This window comes from Squalius cephalus (assembly GCF_949319135.1).
Source record: "Squalius cephalus genome assembly, chromosome: 22".
Classification (NCBI taxonomy): domain Eukaryota; kingdom Metazoa; phylum Chordata; class Actinopteri; order Cypriniformes; family Leuciscidae; genus Squalius; species Squalius cephalus.
The window spans coordinates 18988236-19010918 of NC_137143.1; the positions used below are offsets into that span (position 1 = coordinate 18988236).

The 22683-nt window shown below is 36.2% G+C and overlaps 1 protein-coding gene and 1 long non-coding RNA gene across 2 annotated transcripts in view; one reads left to right on the forward strand and one right to left on the reverse strand.

Moving 5' to 3' along the window:
• adamts9 (ADAM metallopeptidase with thrombospondin type 1 motif, 9) overlaps positions 1 to 3991 on the forward strand; it is a 33652-nt gene extending 29661 nt beyond the window's left edge. Inside the window, exons 27-28 of the mRNA XM_079857571.1 lie at positions 886 to 1047; positions 1774 to 3991. Of these exons, the coding sequence (XP_079713697.1) occupies positions 886 to 1047; positions 1774 to 1962 (351 nt within the window). The 3' untranslated portion in view covers positions 1963 to 3991. The remainder of the gene's footprint in view (positions 1 to 885; positions 1048 to 1773) is intronic.
• On the reverse strand, positions 962 to 17152 carry LOC307150398. Its single transcript, XR_013819716.1, has 5 exons — positions 17135 to 17152; positions 16474 to 16524; positions 16181 to 16289; positions 7150 to 7309; positions 962 to 1037 (listed from the first exon to the last, which is right to left on the reverse strand). It is a non-coding gene; the product is annotated as an uncharacterized lncRNA (long non-coding RNA).
• Between the last annotated feature and the right edge of the window lie 5531 nt (positions 17153 to 22683).

The window sequence follows — 22683 nt, forward strand, 5'->3', positions numbered from 1 at the left end:
TTTTGTACAGGGTTTCCTTTATAGCTATATATAATTTATATCCTTCCGAGTGATAGTAAGCTTGAGGAATTGAATGATTTTTGTTCTGACTAGTTTTTTAAGGATTTCATTCATGATTTATGATACTTTAAATCTTGCGATCCATTACCAGATATCACAGTAACAGTAAGTTGTAAGACATTTAAACTGATTACTCAAGATGTGACACAGATTCCTGAGTCTTTATGACAGATAAAAAAAAAAAAAAAACTTTTTTTCATTTTTTCTCAGTCTATGCTACATGTACACGTTTTTTTGTTGTTCGAAAGAAATTACTACTTTTATTCAGCAAGGACGCATTCAATTGATCAAAAGTGACAGTAAAGAATGTATAATGTTACAAAGGATTTGAAATAGATGTTCTTGTTATTCATCAAAGAATCAAAAATGTATCACAGTTTCACAACTCCTTTCAACATTGATAATAAGCAAAATCTGCAAATCTGTTTGCAATCTGCATAATGAAGATGCATTTATTTATTGTTTATTGCCGTTCAGTCTTTCTCTCTTATTACATTTAATTCAGACAGCAAGTTCAGAACTTAGCTACGTCATTTATTTTGCCAGACCGTCAAGTGTATTTTAAATGCTGAACCATTTCTAATACAAAATGTCATATGGGTCCAGCCTTTTCTTCAAAAAAAGAAATTCCCACTTGTAATCTTTCTCATCAAAGAAATCTGTGCTGGTCAGTGTTTGTACATTGATGTAGATTTTCCGTCAAAGCTAATGGGATGTGAAATTGGGCCAGTGAGAATGAGCTTGCTAGTGTTTTTGGATTGTTTGGAAGGCGTGAGTGGCCTTTCTCTCATTATGTTCCTTCTGTTTCTCTTTCACACCTCTCAGTGTTCAAGTACCTGTGCCGGAGGATTCCAGAGGCGTGTGGTGGTTTGTCAGGATGAGAACGGCTACCCTGCCAACAGCTGTGATGAAAGCATACAACCGATAGAGCAACGCTCCTGTGAGTCCGGCCCCTGCCCTCAGTGGTTCTATGGCAGCTGGGGTGAGGTGAGAATTGAACTTAATCAAATATATTCACTATTGTTTAAACGTTTGGGCTCTTTTTTGTTTTAGAAAGAAAAGAATACTTTTATTTAGAAAGGACACATTAAAAGTGACAGTAAAGACCATTAGTTACTGAAGAACTGTTCTTAACTTTCTATTCATCAGAGAATCGTGAAGACAAATGTATCATGGTTTCCACAAAAATATTAAGTTGCACAGTTATTTTCACATTTATAATTTTGAGGAATGTATCTTAAGCACCAAATCAGCATATTAGAATGATTTCTGAATGATCATGTGACATAGAAGACATAAGTAATGGTGCTGCCATTATTGTGTATTATATATTTATATATATATATATATATATACATTTTTTTTTTTTCATTTTAATCATGCATTTACATTTTTAGTCACATTTACAACTTCATACAAATGGGTTTTGAATCTGATTTGTAAAATCAATTTCTTGCAGTAGGGTTAATTGGATTTCTTTGCTATTCAGACTGCTAAAAACAATAGGCCAAAATCTCAAAGATTTTTGTCTATCTGAACAAAGTCTTACAACCATCCCTACTCAGCAGAACAATGTGACAATCTGACATTATGGACATGTGGTCCAAGACATCTTTTGAAAATGCTGTCTTAACAAAGATGGTATATGTTAATGAAACAAGACTTTCACTCTTTTTTTTTACTCTCACCCATACTCTGTTTCTACCTCCCTAGTGTTCAAAATCCTGCGGAGGAGGGATAAAGACCCGGTTGGTCGCTTGTCAGCGGCCCAACGGGGAGCGCTTTAACGATCTGAGCTGTGAAATTCTTGACAAACCACCCGACCGAGAACAGTGCAATACCCAGTCCTGCTCTGTTAACCCTCACTGGAGCACAGACCAATGGAGCTCGGTACGCTCATAACTATTTTAACTTTTTCCCTTCATAAGTTATCATTCTCGCAACATGCCGAAGTTTCCTTACACTCAAGACTTGAAGAAAACAAACTGAAACTCAATTGGTTTGATCTTTGAGTAAGCAAATATTTGGTTTTAACATTTGCTGCTTATAGCGAGTTTTGGTTGCACTTATAGACCTACCAAACATGCAGTTAAAATTTGTTTTTGAGTTTTCTTTCTTGACTGAAAAAGTGAGCATCTCTTTGGTCGATGTGTTTATGTTTGAATGCTGTTTTCTCCCCCCCCCCCCCCCCCCCCCCATTTAATATTGCTTTTCCAATGCAGCTGTACTTTTGATAAATACAAATCATTGTGAGGCCTTTTTGTGGCTTGTGTTCAAAACACTATACAGTTGTATATATACTGAAGTATTTAGAAAACATGGGAAGTAACACTTGTATTGCTACACTGCAGATCTGAAACATCTGGCCATAGGCAGTTTACTTTATTACATTGAAACCCTTGAAATCACTTTTTGTTGCTCTTCATAATTAATTTCTCATGAAAACTGACTTTTTCCAACCATACCTCACATGAACTAAACTAGCCATTGACCTTTTTTAAATTTATGATGGTGCTTTTTCAGTATAAGGGAGACTTTATGTGAAAATATGTCTATAGTTGCTATATTTTTGTATATTTAAGATAATTTACAGAAGTACAAGTAAATACAAAAAAAAATTGTGACGTAATCTGAAATCAAATGTAGCTTTGTTCATTTTATGTATGTTGATTTGTTCTGATATTGTCATATTTTTCTGGGTTATTTACAAAATCAGTATTATTTCAATTTTGTGTATAAAGCAACAAAAAACATGTTCTAGTCTAGTGTGTAAAATTCCTCATTGTATTTCCCTCAGACCCAGGGAAGGCCAGTTTTTTTTTTTTATTCTGGTTGTTGGCCAGTTACTTGTGTCTACCTCATTCTCAATGAAGTGCCCCATATCCATCTTCCGTCCACTTTATATTTGTGGATATGAATAACAAATGCTATAACATCCATAATTACGCACGGATATAGTATATATTATTTGAAGAAACATACAGTGTTGTGAAAAAGTTTTTCCCCTCACAAGAAATTATACAAATCATTATAAAATGTGCATTCCAAGTGTGCTTTATTATCATGCCTTATATCTATTAATATTGATAAAATGCTAGTCCAATACCTGTATGTCCTAAAAACAAACATTTTCATGGGGTGTACTTACTTTTTCACAGCACCGTATCAATACAAATTTGTATTTTTCCCAAATACGCCATGGTGCTATAGTATCTGTGGTGCAATTCCCTTTCATGACATGGTCTGTTAATGTCAGCAGACTGAAATTAAGTGGTTTCAATCAAATGGCAGTATTGAGGTGTGCATGAACATTTCTGTATATTATTGTATGTATTCGTATTTATTTTTGCTGCCATATGTTTGTCCTTATTTGTTTGAACCTGTTATTGATGATGGTCAAATTAAACAATTGCAAGGTTTTATTTTACAAATGTAATTTTTTATTATTGGTGATGTTTTGAAAAGTAGGCAAAATATTGTAATTGATGAATATTGCTAGCTGATTTATGAATTAGTTAACTAGAAAAGAGAAATAATTTGAATGTTGAATGTCTTGTATTATTCTGAAAATGTTTGACATTTGAACTGCCAATTGAGCATATATTGTCAATATTTAATGAATGAAATAAGGTACAAAATCACTGAGCTTAATATCTGTTGTTTCGTGGTGTCAGACCTTTATTCTGTATGACTTTTTTTTTTTTGTTATCCTGCTGCTTTTATTTCATTTCTCATCTGAACGGGAATGTATTACCTGTTTTAATGATCGTTGGATGGGGGTCTTTTTTGGTGCTGACTCACCTCAGTACCTGTAGAGGAAGTCTCCTACTGCTGGCTATTTCCTTTTGGACACCACAGGATATTAGCCAGCCCTGATGGTGGTGATATGGTCACAGTCAATCAAGTGAGCATACATCAAAATAACAATGGCCAAGGGGGTGTGTGTGTGTGTGTGTGTGTGTGTGTGTGTGTGGGGGGGGGGGGGGGGGGGGGGTTCAAGGATGTCCTTTGATCTGTGGGAGGGTCTTTACCGGCCTTCCCAGCTCATCTAATCAGAATGGACACACTTCTCAGAAAGAGTTTTATTCTTATGGGAAAAATGAGTGGCAAGAGCGAAGGCCCTTACGGAGCACAGGGGCCTCTGAGGCCTGGATATCTCTGTGCAGTTTGAAACCTGGAAATTCTCACGTTGGAATGTAGTGAGGCACGTAGCCAAGTATTTTGCAAGGCCTGGACTGATCATTTTTGGCAACAATTTAAAAGAAAAACAAGGCAATTTTGCATGGTCCAAAAAGCAACAAAAAAAAGTCTTATCAATGAACAAGAGTCGCACTTATCTGTTTTGATTGCATTCAAATTGGAATTGTGAAATTTCTCTCGAGTATGTCTTGTTGTTTATTTTTGACAAAAATATACGTTAATAATTTGTATTTTATTTTTCTATTGTCAATTTTATGAAATTTGGTTAAACAATCCACTCTGAGAAGTGAGTTCAAGCTTGAGCATTTTAAGATCATGGCTGGTTTTTGGATGAAGGGAATTTTTAAGTAAATGACACTTATTTTGTATCATTTTGAGTGTAAAAGTTGGTAATTTGCACTCATTAAATCAGTGGTGCATTCATTTTACAAAGTACATAAACTCTGAACTACAGTATGGCAGCTTAACCATGACTGAAATAAATGCATTACCATATAAAAACAAACTAAATGATTGATATGGCCCCTAAATATTTACACATATTATTACTGTATGTAAAAGTGTGCCAAATATTTAAAAAGTAAATATAAAATACTTAAAATAACAGATAACTGATGAGAAATTAGCACCAAGATTGTGATACAGTTGATGACAAGTAAGTTTATTGAGGTTTAATATCATATGCAGCCTGACCAGTTTTTCATGTACCTACACAAAACTAAGTATTCATCTTTGATCACACTTGTAACTTGCGTAGACAGTAGTATATAGAATTTCTAAAAGAAAATGAAACCCTTTTCATGGTTACATATTCTCACACGTAAACACACACACAGACACTGTAAAATTCTGAGCAAGTGTATGATTTATTATTAATCAATATCTAAGGCTTTGGATGAATTATTAAAGTGGTACATGGTGTTCTTGCTTTAAAGATAAATGTGCATTTTTATATTATTTTATGTGAAGTTTCTTTGATTTCATTATTTTGCTTCAGCTGTCCATGTTATTGGTATTGAATTTTGTATAATATGTATTCAGTTGAACCAATTGTATATATTTTGGTACTGTAAATATTTATGAAAGCAAATATATATTTGAATGTTAAACTGATTGCTCAAGACTGTTTTTGCTCTGGTTTCTAAATAAATTCCATCAACTTAAAATGCAACTGTGACACATTGACTTGCTAGACTCTTATGAAAAAGTATCCCCAGGAACACATTATCCAATTGGGGAGTTTCTATTCTCTTAGTTCCTGTATTTCATGCATGCATGCTGGGAATGGACTCGTTCAACTTCAGACTTGTCGCATCATATCCATCCTCTCTCTACGAGGCCCTTTGATTATCCGTTCCTCTCCCATCCTGGATCCAGGGAAGCCTCTCTCTCCTTTCCCTTCAGCTCCCCTCGTGCTTCATTCGCTCAGTGAAGCTGGTGCCAGAAAATATGACACTGTTTCTTTGGCTCAACAAGCAGATGTAGCAACTGCCATTCATTATGATTCAGAGACACTTACCTTCCTCCTTTTATTCTATAAATAATATTTGAGCCAAAAGGCGAAACAAATGAATAGAAAGTCTCATGTACAAATGAGTACCTGTTTATGCTCCTCCCATTGTCTATCATGTGTTATGCTCCTCCCATTGTCTATCATGTATTATGTTGTTGGCATTTTATACTGTACATGTCCATATACTAATTCTTCACATGAATATGAAATGCTGTCAAAATGGTAATAAATTTAAGTCATTACAATAATTAACACAAGATTGGTCTATTCTTTTGTTTACTTTGACATACCCCTCAATTTGCATGTTTAGACATAATCAGCTTCATAATCACACATAATCATCTCAAATGACACACTAATTAAGCTTGTGTTTATCAAGCAGTTGGACTTCACTGCAATTTTTTCCCCTTTTTGCAGTGCTCTGCATCCTGTGGTAGAGGATACAAGTACAATAATGTGACTTGTGTCAGTCACTCGCGCCAGCCAATCGCAGAAGAGAAATGCTTGCACCAGCCCCTCCCATAAAAACAGAGGTGGGAGGTGCCCCAATGGAAGAGCTGGGAAGAGGTAAAATTGATCCTTCAATATATATTACAGTGTGTGAGGAAAACAGCTTATGATTTTTGAAGATCTAAAAATGCAGAACGTTTTCTGTCATGGGTAGGTTTAGGGTTAGGGGACATAATATATAGTTTTTATAGTATAAAAATAATCATGTCTATGGAATGTCCCCATAAAACATGAAAACCCAACGTGTGCGTGTGTGTGTGTGTACACACACTACCATTTAAAAGTTTGGGGTTAGTAAGATTTAAGTTTTTGATCCAAAAACATACAGTAAAAAGAGTAATCTTGTGAAATATTATTATAATTTAAAATAACTGTTTTCTATTTGATATAATTTAATTTATTCCTGTGATGGCAAAGCTGAATTTTCAGCATCATTACTTCAGTCTTCAGAGTCACATGATCCTTCAGAATACATTCTAATATGCTGATTTGGTGCTGAAGAAACATTTATTATTATTATTATGAATGTTAAAAACAGTTGTGTTGCTTACTATTTTTTCTCAAACCATAATACATTTTATTTCTTTGATGAATAGAAAGTTCTAAAAAACAGCATCTATTTGAAATAGAAATAACAATATAAAAGTCTTTACTGTCACTTCTGATCAATTTAATGCATCCTTCCTTCCTTTTCCAAAATAAATCTTACAGACACCATATTCTAGGTGCATCAAGATTCCTCCTTTACAGGAGCAGAGAATGTAGTAGGTTTATGACTTTCACTGGAAGTAATGAGTATTTGAACAAACTAGACGACAGCTACAATACAGAATACAGAATTGATGGACAGAGTTCCATTAACCTACCAGTGTCGCTCTCTGTAGTGTTCATCACCGTGTGGAAATGGACTGAAGCATCGAGAGGTTTCTTGTGTCAGTGACGAGCGCAGGAAGCAGGAGTATAAATGTTCTCATCTCTTTCGCCGTCCTCTACCCAGCCTTGCCGAGTCACTGATTGTGTCTTCCACTACAGGTGGGGTACAGTAGATTGGCAAGAGGTGAAAGTGAGAACTAAATTAGTGTGCACAAAAATGCATCTCAAACCGTTCTTCCTGAGATGACATGGGGAAATTGCAATACAGCATAACAGTGACTGCCCACTTTTTAATATCCACGGTTCCGGAAGTTTTTTTTTTTTCCTTTAAAGGGATAGTTCACTCAAAAATGAATATTCTGTTATAATTGAATCACTTATGTTGTTCCAAAACTGTTTGACTTTCTTCTTCTGTGAAACATGAAAGAAGATATTTCAGCATTCTTCAAAATATCAGAAGAAAGTAAGTCATACAGGTTTAGAAAAACATGAGGGTGAGTAAATGATGACTAAATTTTTATTTTTGGGTGAACTATCCCTAGTGAAAAAAACCTACACCATAATGTATTTAAAATACCTTTATTTCATACTAAGTATACTACAAATCCATTAACGTATTTACTGACATATCGCTTGAGATTTACTGATATAAAAATTACAATTAAACTTTTGCACAATGTACATTTCTTAATATTAAGCATAAAAAAGTTTTAACATCAATATTAGTAAGGATAGTATCGTCTCTGTATAATATTAGTCTTTAAATGCAAGATATTTAAAGTGTACCCAAAATATACTTGCAATAATTCCATTTTAGCAAAATCAAATATACTTAAGTATATCTTTAGATGGACCTCAGTACTATTTCTGTATAACTAAAGTGCATTAAGTACAAAATAAGTTGTTCCAATTTAGCAGACTTTAAGTATATCAATTTAGTATACCAAAAGTACAATTGCAGGGTATTTATATTAAGTACGTAATATGTAAATGTATTTGTAGTGTACTTAGCATAAAATAAATGTATTTCAAATATATTTTAGTATATTTATTTTTCACTAGGCATCCCTTTAAATTCTCCCCACAAGGATTTCAGAAAAGGAATCATGATAAAATGAAAAACAGCTGTCTGATCTAGAACTCTTAAAGGTACAGTAAGCGATTTCTGAGAAACTCTGTTGATATTTGAACACCCAAACAAACAAGCTCCTACGCAAAAGAAACAAACCCCTACGCCCTTTTTAAATTCCTGGAACTAACAGCAGTGGTTCTCGGCAGAAGGACTTCAACAAACTACGCTACACTGATGCTTTACCAAGACTGGCTACTGCCAATACATTCACAGACATTGCTGTTAGCATATAAGACGTGCTGCTGCTCCTGCACATGTAACAAATGAAATAGCCCTGTTGCAGATCTATGCAGGTGGAGCTGGGGAAGGTGGAGGGTTTCTGAAAGCGCACTGCAGACAGCTAACAGCAACACTACCGGTATTGAATGTTGAGCCACTGCTGATTGACCGCTGATGCAACAGCAACCAATCAGCTGCTATCCTATGTTAACCCTCTAGGCGCCACGGTCGAGTTTACTCGACAAGATGCGGCACTGATTAAAACGGACGATTTTGTCAAATAGGATGTCAAATTTCGTTCGACCTCCCCTCCACTAGTTGGCAGACATGTCATACTTCCTCCCCGACTCAAAAAAACGTCATGCTTCTATACAAAATCTTCGAGTTAGAGCGCATTGAATCAGTGCGAACAAAAGCGGACCTAGTGTGCGAGTGAGCCATTTTATCAGAGCAATATTGTCAACGTCAGCGAGTATTTGCATTAGATTATTATTATTAGTAGTATTATTAGTAGTATTATTATCTAATGGCATCAATAAAGCTGAAGTGTTGGGTCTTCTATTCATGGACCCTGATTCTAAAGGGGAATATTTGCCTTCAGAAGATGACGGTGATTCTGAAAGTGAAAGTATAGGCCTAACGTTACACCAGAGGGCAGAGGGGCTAATGATTTACACTGTTGATTTACTATCTATTTCCCTGACCATTTAGTAGTGTACAATATGTGTTATTTTTTGTGTGTTCATGTCCTTGTGATGTGTGCGTCTTTGTCAGCAAAAAAAAAAACAACCAAAAAAACATCAACCACAAAAAAAAAAATATATATACTAACATTGTCTAAACAGGTCTTGTCTACTTGTGTTTGTGTGTCATATGAATAATATATATGTGCCCCATACATGGAATCAGAGTGCCTACTGTATGTAGTAAATGGAAAATCTACAGCAAAAGGCCAACCGCTACATGCATTCGGTTTGTTTCTACCATTTATTAGTAATGATTTACACAGTTTGTTCTACTATTTACTATTTACCTGAGCATTCAGTATTGTGCAATATAGCATACAGAAGGTGAGGGACATTTTGGGGGGAAAGAAGTGCTGCATTTTATCATTTAAACATGTGACTTTTCATGAAAATTCTATAATCCAAGATGGCCACCACCATGTGACGTCATGATATGCAAATTAGATGGGAAAATGTAATCCCGACATAAACTTTGGGTCATCCTTAATATTTCTCTAATTTACAGAAAGTCTCTATCTTTTATCACTTTTAAGATATAGCCTTTTGAAATTAAGATGTCAAAATCGAACGTTTTAGGAAAAAACCTCTGGCGCCTAAAGGGTTAACGATGTGATCGCTACCAAATGAGTTAAGGACCTTTCAGCCTGCGCCATATAGATTCATGCCAGAACTTGGTATTTATGTTTATATTATTTTGTAAAGGGGGCCTTTGAATATTGTGTTGGACAGTGGGGGGTCTTCGAGTCAAAAAAGACTGAGAACCACAGGTCTACAGGAAAAACAGTTTCAGAAAACAAAAACTGTTCCATAAAACTCAAATCTGGGTCATCTAGCAGCATGAAATCACAGCACTTAAAAGAAGTGTAATTAGTTGAGTGCACTGCTCTAGAGAACACCTCCACTACTCCCCCCACCACAGCAGACACAGGCAGCTGGAGCCTATTAGAGTAGTTCACTTTGCCTGTCGGATGCTTGAGGGGCCACGCACAAAGCTTGGTGCTGCTCACTGTCAAAAATTTACAGCATATGACAAGATTCCCAGACACAGGTACCACTCTTCCCACTTCCTTTACTTTCTCTGCATTTGAAGTTAACCCTATAGTAGGGTTCCAGCCCAGGTTATGATTCATCATTCCTTATAATACAGTTTTTCTTGATTGCTTAGACACTATAAACAGGCTTTTGAACTAAAATTTCAAAACCATAATGCCATTTATTATAAACACTATTCCCTGTTTTGACACATGAGTCAGATTTGTTGAACTGTCACTGCAAAACTCTACACACAAATCCCTTCAATTCTCATTGCCTAGACCATGTTGTCATTTAGAAAGCACTAGCATTCAATATTGTTCACTCAAGTCAGCACAGCTTCAGCTCAGTTAGCACACAATTACACAAGTGGAAACACTAAGAGTCAAAATTGAACAGCACACATCAATCAGATCCTTCAATATATAGATAAAAGGGCCCGAATCAGTTTATTGTGCTTTGGAACAATGGATCCAGAAAGACATGAAGGAAGAGACCGAGGAGGGATAAGGAGGAGGACGAAGGGCAAGGGCAAGAAGACAAGCAGTCTCAGATGAAATTCAAGCCACTCTAGTTGCCCATGTCTTTATCAATGGTATGACTATGAGGGAGGCTGGGCTACGTAGTAAGGCCAAATTTGAGTCGCTTTACCGTCGCCTCGAGAACCTTCAGGGAGGTGTGGTGGCAAACAAAATTCTATCACTGATTAAGAGACAAACATTTCCAATAGTCTTTGATGAGGTGTATTTTCTTGCACCAGTGTGTTAGACTATGTTGTAGTGTGTGTGATTTTGAGGGCTTGTGTGTCCTGTCTGAGGGTAAAGTTTGGTTTTTCAGCAAGAGTGAATGGTTTTGAGTGTAGAGCTTCATTTTGACCTGAAAATAGGATGTTTGGGGAATTGGGTGAGACGTTATGGATTTGTGTTTACAATTTTGAGAATATGAGGCGTAGTGTCCCCACAGAGACACATTTATATGATTAATTCATACTTAGACTTCAGTTGTAAAACCTCTTCTTTCCCTATGCCAAAAACAACCTATGCTGCAGAGTTTGGAAGGAGGATTTTGGTATGAATTTCTTACCATGTATGTTTCCGTAGTGTAGTGGTTATCACGTTCGCCTCACACGCGAAAGGTCCCCGGTTCGAAACCGGGCGGAAACAATGTGTGACTTTTTGAAACTAGTGGCTCACTGAAAATAGTTCTTCAAACAAAGTTTGACTTTTTAAAGTGTAAAATTGGTGAGAAGTGCCCATCTACCACAACAAGAAAGATTTAGCATCCAGGTTTCCGTAGGGAGGAAACAATGTGCGTTAAATAAGCAACTGACTGTTCTTCAAACAGAGACAGTTTCAGGGCCCAATAACTCAATTCTCCATATCGGCAGGAAAATGTAGGTGGGGGGAGTGAATTTTCACAACTTAATGTGGGTTACACGCAGAGGAAAAATTCTGAGTATTGGCTACCCTATTCATCAACTGGAGACTTTAAAGAAGCAATTTTAAAATCCTTGTTTCCGCCCGGTCTCGAACCGGGGACCTTTCGCGTGTTAGGCGAACGTGATAACCACTACACTACGGAAACACATGGCAAAGTTGTTGTGAGTGTTTAAATTTAAATGTTATACTAACCATCAGGAATTGTATTGTGGTTTATCGTCAAAACAATTACCATTTTATCTCTACTTCTAACACTCAAACTAGATTATGCTTGGCAATCCCTTGTAAATCTTTAGCGACCCCGAGTTAGGAAACATTGGTCTAGATGTTAAAAAGTTATCCACTTCTGCTGTAAATGTCTATTAGAGTCTACTGAATGCACCAGAGTTTGAAATCATCTTGCTGCATGTGTTTCCGTAGTGTAGTGGTTATCACGTTCGCCTCACACGCGAAAGGTCCCCGGTTCGAAACCGGGCGGAAACAATGTGTAGCTTTTTTAAATGAGTGCCTCACTGAAAATACTAAAAATAGTTATAAACAGGGAGTCGATTTGACACAGTTTCAGAGTCCAAAACGACGACCAGCACAGTCAACTACAACAACTAATTTGGCCTGGTAGAGGACACACCATCTATCCAGTTGTGGCCAAACAGTTAGAGAGTCAGACTTGTAACCCAAAGACTCAGTATAACTTGATTCTCAATGTAACTTGATTCCCCATACCGGCAGGAAAATGTAGGTGGGGGGAGGGAATGAATAGCGCTCTCTTCCACCCCTAACACCTAATAGCTCCCTGGGCTATCCGGGTCTGTGTGTCCACGGTTTTCAGTGTGTGTGTGTTTACTACTCACTGCTCCTAATGTGTGTGTGCACTGTGCACTAACTTGGATGGGTTAAATGCAGAGGACAAATTCTGAGCATGGGTTACCTTATTTGGGGTTCACGTCACAGTCTTTTTCGTCAAAAGGAGACTTTTAAAAGCTAACTTTAAAATATTTGTATCCGCACAGTCTCACACCTTTCGTGTGTTAGGGGGACATGATAACCAGTATACTACGGACACACATGCCGCTACTACCACTACCACTACCACTGTCATGGGGATTTATGGGGCAACTGAAGGGGCTTGTGAATGATGAATTATTGATGATTAAAATATTAAACTGTAATACTAACCATCGGGAATTGTATTTGTTGCTCGTCAAACCAGTAACCCTTTCATACCAACTTCTAACACTCAAACTAGAATGTGCTTGGCAACCCCTTTAGCGACTCACGTGTTGGGAAACACTGGTCTAGATAAACTTTTGCCACCTTGAGAAGTGGCAAAAAAGCATGTATTTGATTTTTCAGATTATCCTCCACACAAATAAGTATAAGCACTAAGTACCAGTAATATTTCAATAATTAAAAATTTAAATTTTCTCTGGTTACAGACAGGTCACATGATGTAGTTCATGAAGTGTATTATTTTGATTTTAATTTCATGAACTCACAAAGCCCCATCAGTTGCCCAACAAATCCTACAGAGCAATACATGTGTTTCCGTAGTGTAGTGGTTATCACGTTCGCCTCACACGCGAAAGGTCCCCGGTTCGAAACCGGGCGGAAACAATTTGTGACTTTTTGAAAAGAGTGCCTCACTGAAAATAGTTTGTAAAACAAAGTACAACTTTTTGAAAGTGTAAAATTGGTGAGGAGTGCCGGCCTATCACGTCGAAATACTTTTTTGAAAGGGACAACAAAAATTTAGCATCCAGGTTTCCACAGGCGGAAACAATGTGTTGCTTTTTCAAATGAGCACCTGACTGAAAATAGTTCTTCAGAGAGTCGATTTTACACAGTTTCAGGGTCCAACACGATGACCTGTGGCCATAATAAGAACTTGGCATATATCCAAATTAATTCAACAACAGGAGCAAAGCAACTTCAAAAAAACTTGTTTCCGCCCGGTCTCGAACCGGGGACCTTTCGCGTGTTAGGCGAACGTGATAACCACTACACTACGGAAACACATACTACTCCCACTGGGATTTGTCGAACAACTAAAGGGGCTTTGTAAGTTCATGAAATTAAAATCAAAATAATACACTTCATGAACTACGTTATGACACCTGTAACCATAGAAAATTGAACGTGTGAAATCCAAATGTTTTTAATTATTGAAAAATTACTGGTACTTAATACTTGTACTTATTTGTGTGCAAATGTACTAAGTAAAATGAGGTCAAATGAGATTAAGATAAAAACTTCTCACGATTAGGCCTACATCTTTCTTGAAACGTCTTGTAGAAACATTTTCAAACTGTAAATTAACTATGCTAAATGTAGCTTAAGTTAAATAGCAGAACAGAGTTTACTAGTAACAGTTATTTTTTTAAATGTTTTAATAAATATTAAAAACATTAAAATGTTTTACAAATCTGAACAAGATAAAATACAAGTACTGACTGTGAATGACTGACAGATACTTGAATACCCAGCTACGGAAATGATAAAACAGCGCCATGAAACCTACTTGTGGGCCAAAGTATATTGCATCTGTAATGTTAAGCACTACCATAGAGAATAAAGGAGAAAAGTTAAGAGAAGTTAAGCTTAACTACTTTCCCTGTTTCTAAACGGAAAGAGGAACATTTTTTCCACAGATTGGAGAATTTGTCCAAAGGTTATAAAAAAAAAAAAACTTGTTTCCGCCCGGTCTCGAACCGGGGACCTTTCGCGTGTTAGGCGAACGTGATAACCACTACACTACGGAAACATATGCTATGCCATCTGGAGCACCGTCCAGGGGTTCTTAGGGGATATCTAAAAATTAATATGGACCATTCAAAAATGTTAAATGTTTTTGAAATTATACATTTTTGAATTATAAATTTCAATGATTTTGAAATTACCATGCTTGTAAAAAAATAGGCAAGGAACTCTTTCTAATTGAAAATAAGTCTACAAGGCACTCTGCTGTTGTTAAATCGACAAATCATGTTGTAATAATAACCGTCTCTAACTTGGTTTTGATCGGGAGCTTCTTACCTGCCAACTGTTTTTGCTGAAATATCATCTTCTTCTAACAAATAAATTGGACAAATTAAATGTAAAGCTCATCCAAAAAAAAAAAAAGATCAGGAGCATCGCGCAAGCATAAACTACCATAAATGACTAGGAAACGATTTGTGCAATAACTTTAAGTAACTTAGGAATTCGTGCTTATAGAGGGTATGCACATGATGTCACAGTAGGCAGGAGTCACTGCGGTTACACCCACTGAGTGGCAAAATGTTAGGCTACATTCACACTGTCAGTCCAAATCCGACTATTTGTGTATACGACTTATAATCTGATCTAAAATTATTGATGTCCACATTGTGTATCGCAACTGTTCAGATCTGATTTGTGTGTTCATCCATGCTGCTATATCTGCATGGGTTTCTATGGCCATCATAGACATACGCCAAAAACAACAACAAAAATTATAGCAACATGGAGGAGGGATTTGCAATACAGATGTTGGCCTATTTACAACATGGAAATGGGTAGCCGCCGCTCTGGACTACTCTTCTAAGCACATCGTTTCCTAGTAGCTTTACAGAAATTATGTCTATAATGAAAGAAAAAAATTATTGTGAGTGTGTGTGTGTATACGCTGTAGAGTTGCAGCCACTGGGCTATAGACTAATATTTATTGATCTAGCCTACGTGACATGACTCGTATGGTTTGGCAATAGGGACAGCCTATACACTTGTCAAAATCAGGACGACTCCCCACATTTTTTAAACATTATCGGGAGTTCGGAAGGTGCTCGTAACGTACCCGGCTCGGCTCGTAATTCCTCTCGCACAATACGAGCCGTGATTTATCCAGAGATAAATCGCCTGTGAGCTAATACAACAGCAAAAATTTTACTGTCACGTGTAGGCCTGGCTTTAGTGCTTTAACAAGTTTTAGGGCTTGGCGGTATGGCGATCAATATTATTGTATTTATGGTGTTGTCTAGCAGATATAGCGTACACAGTTTTTTGTGGAAAAAAACTGTTTTTAGGGAAAGTGACATCAATGCATACCATCTATTGGTTGCTACTAGGCTGTTGACGTGAACCCTAGAAAAACACCCGTTTACACATGAAAGTGTAGGAAGATGTGTTTGCTGAGGAAAAGTTTGGATCAAACTTGATCAGTAACTGTTTCTTTGTCATTCTCAGGCAAATTCCCCACTAACTGCAGAGATGTACAGCTCCAAAAAGGTGTCGTCTTTGATAATGAACTTTAAACAGACAGGAAAATGTTCCAAGTAAGATTACTTTTTAGGTCTCATTTGCATTCCTATTGACATGACATGCAGCTCTGCTATGACACATTTTCCGAGTTAGATTAACTTTGTTATATGGCACAATAGAAAGGAAGAATTCCTGATTTAAGAGAACTTATAACTTTAAAAAATATAAAAATTCTGCTTACCTCTTCTGTTTCTCAGATCTACTGTTCAGAGATGAACTCTGACAGTCCTAAGGAGTATATCACATTGATCATCGGAGAACTTCTCTGAGGTCTTCGGATACAGGTGCCTCTGCATTTGAAATATTAAATATTGACGAATGCATGTCACAAATAAACATGATTTAAAACATAAGATGTGTAACAAAGGTTAAATTAATAGTTTAGGTTAAAAAGGCTTTCCTGCACACACAGGCGTTGACTTTCATTGCAAGACTATAAATATCAATGCACAAATTATCTATTTAACAACATACCCTTGTTTGTGTTGTTGTCCAGGCTGATGTACCACACAGTGCCCATCCAACCTAAGCAGGAGAGAAGATTGCCAGTGTCAAAGAAACTACACAGCCGCTGGTCTCTCAAGCTTCACAAGAGTGGACTTAAACAAAATGATCATTATAAGCCCAACTAACACAAATTTAGCTAGGCCTAGATATTATTTTAGATAAGCCAGGGCCCTTGTTCATTCATTTATTGCTCTTTACTCTTTAATATTGCTATATTCAATTTATAATTGTACAATTTTGTATTTGCATGGCCACAGACTGGAAATTTGCCTTCATCCATGAAGGCCATTGAGTTACTTTTGCCATGGCAGGATATTTGTTACAGTGTTGCCCGGTGCCACAGGTAGATAGCACTTTGTCACTTTAACTTTGTCACTTTATTTCCAGAATCTAACAACCCGTAAAGTCTGGAAGACAACATTATGTATATATAAAGACAACATGATGTGGCGAGCGGTGACTTCTTTAACCGAGTGGTGCGTCGTGTCAAAAATAAAAATCGCCCGATGCAGAAACGTTCGATTTTGCTCAAGAGTTAACATTGCTTACTCTCATCATTACACATAGTAACACAACTAAAGGTATTCTTAATATGTTGGACCTTTTATTGAAAGTAGCCTACATTTACCTGTTGAGACGTTGAGACGTTGAGACGTTGAGACATGCCGCCACAAGCACCCGTGAGTGAATGATGTTTGAAATGAGGGAGGAACGACGTGCGAAAGAGGCATTTGCACAATATTCTGTATTTTCTGTAATTCCTCTAGGTGTCACTAGTGTCGCAGAAACTACATAGGCTACTTATTTTAAAATATAACTCTAATAAATAGAAGTAGGATATAATAAATAAAAATACAAGTATTCTTTAAAAAAAAAAGTTGAGTTTAGTTTTGTATCAAATACAATATGTCAAACTGTCAATCTTCCGCGTTCGTCAATGCGTCATGTGTCAGGTCAAGGCCTACTCTTCCACCGTAAATCGATGCAGTATAGGCTACGGCCATCTGCCGGAAGCTAGATATTTTAGTCGATTTTAAATATCCATTTTAAATATGGATATTTTTCTTACACGAACGTATAGCTTCGCTTCAGAAAGTCTTTATTAAACCCCCTTAGCCGTGTGGAGCACTTTTATAGATGAATGCCCTTGGACTTCAAAACATAAACGGCCATTCACTGCCATTATGCTTGGAAGAGCCAGGACATTTTTTAATTCAACTCCGATTGTATTCGTCTGAAAAAAGAATGTCATATGGCTTGAGGGTGAGTAAATCATGGTCAAATTTTCATTTTTGTTCGAACTATCCCTTTAAATGGACCACATGCCCCAAGTACTGTTCACTGCAGAGTCATTTGACGTCCAGCTCCACCTCTCTAGACGTCTAATGGGTGTGGTTGGATATTCTAGCTCCACATTAGGCCCAAATTACATTCAGAGAGGGTTAGGTTAGGTCAACTTTATTATCCCAAGGGGCAATTTGTTTCACAGCCAGCAGTAAACCATACAATCAGCAAGAACAAACATAGAACACCACAACACACACACACACACACACACACACACACACACACACACATACACACACACACACACACACACACACAGCTCGGGAACCTATTGCTCGTGAGCCAAACCTGACTCTCTGACAAAAATCAAGAGATTTTTTTGCCAGGTCGCCAGGTCTCTTACCCCTTTTACCAACAAATGATCGATGAAAAAAATGAGACAACAATTTTTTTTCACAGAAATTGTAAAAGTGTATAAAAAAGTGAATGCAGGTTGAAACATATCCTTTTATTGAAACTGGTGCTTTGCTTTGACAACAGAACTCTTTGGTCAAAAAATGTCCCCAAACCCCTGCATTAGGATATTGTAATGTTTCCCTTTTAAGATAAAATAGTTTCTTGCAGTTTGACAACAATGTATATTGGGGAGATACTTCTAATGCACACCAGATGAACTAATGATAAGAGTAAAATGTGTGAAAGTTCACCAGACCGTGTGCTGTTTCTGGCTGTGTGGCACCTGCGACTGAATGAATAGTGTGTGTTGTCCCTTTTTGGCTTACAATTTGTTTTCAAGCAAGTACAGAACTTCATCCACCTCATCCATCTTATTTGGTACAAAATGTCCTGTTAAACAATTGAGCAGCTGCTGTCCTTCTTGAAGTCAATCCTTCTTGAAATCAGCAGAGACTAAGAGTTCAAAATGATCCAATAAAGAGCTCTGGTTTGGAGGTCATACACAAGAGAGAATTTAGCTTTTTTATCTTTAGTTTGAGTGTGTTTTCATGCACATATAGGGTTACAAAAATCTCTAAATTATTCTTTCAATATTGTTAGCCGAATTAGCATGAGTATAAATTACAAAACATAAGAAAACTTGACATGCAGTTTTTCTTGTATCCATAGGATGGCAGTAGAGTTTTTGAGATAGCCTATGTGTTGGTTATTGTGGAGAATGCACTCCCTCCTCCAGCTAAGGTTTTCTTGTTGAAGTTTCAAGATGTAAGTGTACTGGTTAGGTCTGCTGACAAACAGCAGGGAAGTGTGTGATATATTTCTAAATATTACTGTCAATTTTAATTTCTTTGAATTGAAGTTTTAGTGGATCTCTCATGTAGACTCATGTCTATCATTGGTGCTAAAGAAAACAAAGAACATCTTTTTTATTTATTTAAAATTTTATAAGACCGATGTAGTTTCTGTAAGATTATGACCTACACTTGTTTTGAAAATGTTATGTGTATTATTTCTTAGGTGCCATACAGTTCATTTGTGAACCAAGGAGTTTTGACATAGCCTATACCTTCTTTGGCATTACTGGATGTGTTTATACACTACTGTTCAAAGTTTGGGGTCAGTAAGATTTTTCTTACTGAACTCTCGTATGCTCACCAAAGATGCATTTATGTGATCAAAAATACAATAAAACAGTAAAATTCAGAAATATTATTACAATTTAAAACAAATTTATTGTAATTTATGTAAAGATATTACATTTTTTTAAAATGTATTCCTGTGATGGCAATCTGAATTTTCAGCATTGTTACTCCAGTCTTCAATGTCACATGATCTTTCAGAAAACATTCTGATATGCTGCCATGTCTTCTTATTATCAATGCTGTAAACAGCTGCTTAATCTTTTTTTCCCCTCAGGATTCTTTGATGAATAGAAAGTTCCAAAGAACAACATTTATTTGAAATAGAAATCTTTTGTAACATTATAAATGTTTTACTGTCACTTTTGATCAATTTAATGCATCCTTGCTGAATAGAAGTATTAATTTCTTTAAAATATAACTTACCACAAACTTTTTGAATGGTTGGGAAATATTAATGCTAAAAGAATTTTAGTCAACTGAAAAGTCAAAGTTGAGTTAGAATTTTGTTTTGTTTTTAAACACATCATATTAGAAGATATGTTCATTACGGACTATAGTTCCTTTTATTTATGAATTTTTATCTGTTTTATTCTAAAATTCCAAAGAAAGCAATTATAAGCAGAGTGAGCCTAAATGAAAGAAACATCCCAGTCCAGAACACACAGTCTCTGTGTTTAGCATTGTTTTGGAATGGAACGTGTTGTGTCCAAGGAAGTGGAATTCTGACTATTCGGTGGTGCTAATATTACTGGTGCTAGTAAGACACATCATTATAGTTTTCAAAAGGGTGTTTGGTCCCAGACTAATCCATTTAACTGAATATGAAAGGAATATTTACATGTTCAAGATTGAGATGTTTCTTTAAAAGAAGTCTAGTTACCAAGGCTGCGTTTATTTGATCAAAAATATAGTAAAAACACAATGTGAACTAATATATTATTGCAATTTGAAAAAACTTTTTTTCTATTTTAATATATTTTAAAATGTAATTTATTCATGTTGTCAAAGCTGAATTTTCAGCATCATTACTTCAGCCTTTAGATCATTACTCCTTTCACATGATCCTTCAGAAATCGTTCTAATATGCTGATTTGATGCTCAAGGAACATTTATTACTACTATATATATATGTATATATATATATAATATATATATATATATATATATATATATATATATATATATATATATATATATATATATATATGTGTGTGTGTGTGTGTGTGTGTGTGTGTGTGTGTGTGTGTGTGTGTGTGTGTGTGTGTGTATATACACATACTCTCCTGGGCAAAAAAAAAAAAAAAAAGAAAGAAAAAGGGCAAGCCCCAAATTGCTAAACACTAAGCTTTTAATTGTCTTAACCACAAATTATTGGTCAGGAAATTAGCAAAATTGGTAACACTGTTTTAATGTGACGTAGTTACACGCTACATGTAGTTACTAATAACAGTAAATATGCATAATTACAATTAACTAACCTTAAACCAAGCTTAACTCGTAAGTACATAGTTAATTAATATTACTCAGTTTTTAATGAGCATGTACAATGTAACTATGTCACCTTAAAATAAAGTGTAACTGGAAAAAAAAAGCAAATGCACTATACTCTCAGAAAAAAGTCAAAGACAGAATGAAGTTTTTGGCAGAATATGAGAAGTTTGGTTCAGCAGAGTTGTGTGGTGATGAATCACAATGAGACATGAGTTGCATGGTGATGATCCAGAGTGCTGTCTTCGAAAATGTGAGAAATATAATAATAAATGCATCTGAAGCATGGAGAGCTATCATTGTGTGGGGAGTCTTTTTAGCTGGTGAGCTTCTTCACTGTGAAGAGTCATTTAATGCTTTGGAGTACAGAAGAATATTGCAGAATGACTTGCTTCCCACAATTGAAAAGTTGTTATTTAAAGAGGAATGCAGATGTTATTTTTCAACAAGACAATGCTCCTGCCCACATTGCAGACAACCAAGAAGTGGCTTGAGATCCAGACCATCAGGCTCATGTTTTGGCCTTGGTCACCCAGTGAATATTTGGTCTCACATTCAACTCAAACGACCTGGGAGACATTTGAGGGAGACTCATGAACTGTTTGAAGCCATTAACATTTGTTAACATTGAGTGGAACTGGAACAACACTGACTCTTCCTTCCTGCTATTCCATGCTAATAGATAAAAGAGCAGTTTGCTGTAAATGCTGTATTTATACTCTGAATGGCTGAAGCATTATTGTAAATTAATTTGTATCAGTTCACCTCTCCAGTTATTTTATAAGGTGTGCACCTTTGAAGAAATTTAGACATTTTTAGTAGGAAAAAAAATACCATGGAAGTCAATAGCTACCGTCATTTTAGGGCGAACTATCCCTTTACTCTAAGGGATTTATCGCTCTTTTATGTGGCCTCTTTTGTATATTTGAGGCCTTGGAAGACTAAGTTTTACAGGTGAAGAACAAGTAATATTTACTGTCACCATGACGACTCACTGCAGTCTTCTTACACTTAACACCTGCAGGAGTCATAGTGAAACTGCTGGATTCAAAGTGCCACTGAACCTCAATTAAACCATGTGTGCTACATAATAAGGGTAAGTAAATGACAAATGTTTTATTTTTGGGTGAACTGTCCCTTTAAAGTTCTAGCTAGCCTGTATAGAACATTTTCTTCTAGTGTAGTAGGGTGTCCATAGTAGGCCTACTTTGCTCTTCAATTTCAGCAAACTTGTTTACCACAATAAATGTATATGCTTAGACTTAAAATTAATATTTTAACCTGAAGCATATGTATAGTTATATCATCTCCCATCGCTACCCCAATTTCATTTGAATCTTTTTTTTTTCAAAATGATAAACAAATGGTAATTTAAACCATCAACAAATTTGGAAACAAACTCTCACGATGTACTGAAAAACTTGTGTGTATATAACAAACTAAACAATTCACATTCAATACAGTAACATGATCACAAATCAATAGCCTAATCAAGACGTGGTAGGCTATTATAGGCTACATAAGGCCTGATTTTTACTCTGAGACTGAAAACTTTTGAAAAAATTACACCGTCGAAATATGTGGTTTATGTAAGTGCAATTTGAGAAAAGGTCTCAACCATTTAGCTACACAGGAATGTTATGTACCTGACATTTACTGGGTTTGTAAAAAAAAAAAAAAAAAGCGCTGGCGTGTCCGGAAATGCAGTAATTTCATTCACAAGCTCGCACAAAAACTGATGGGACGGGCCGAGAGAGAGAGAGAGCGAGAGAGAGAGAGAGAGAGAGCGCGCGCGCGGTGATGA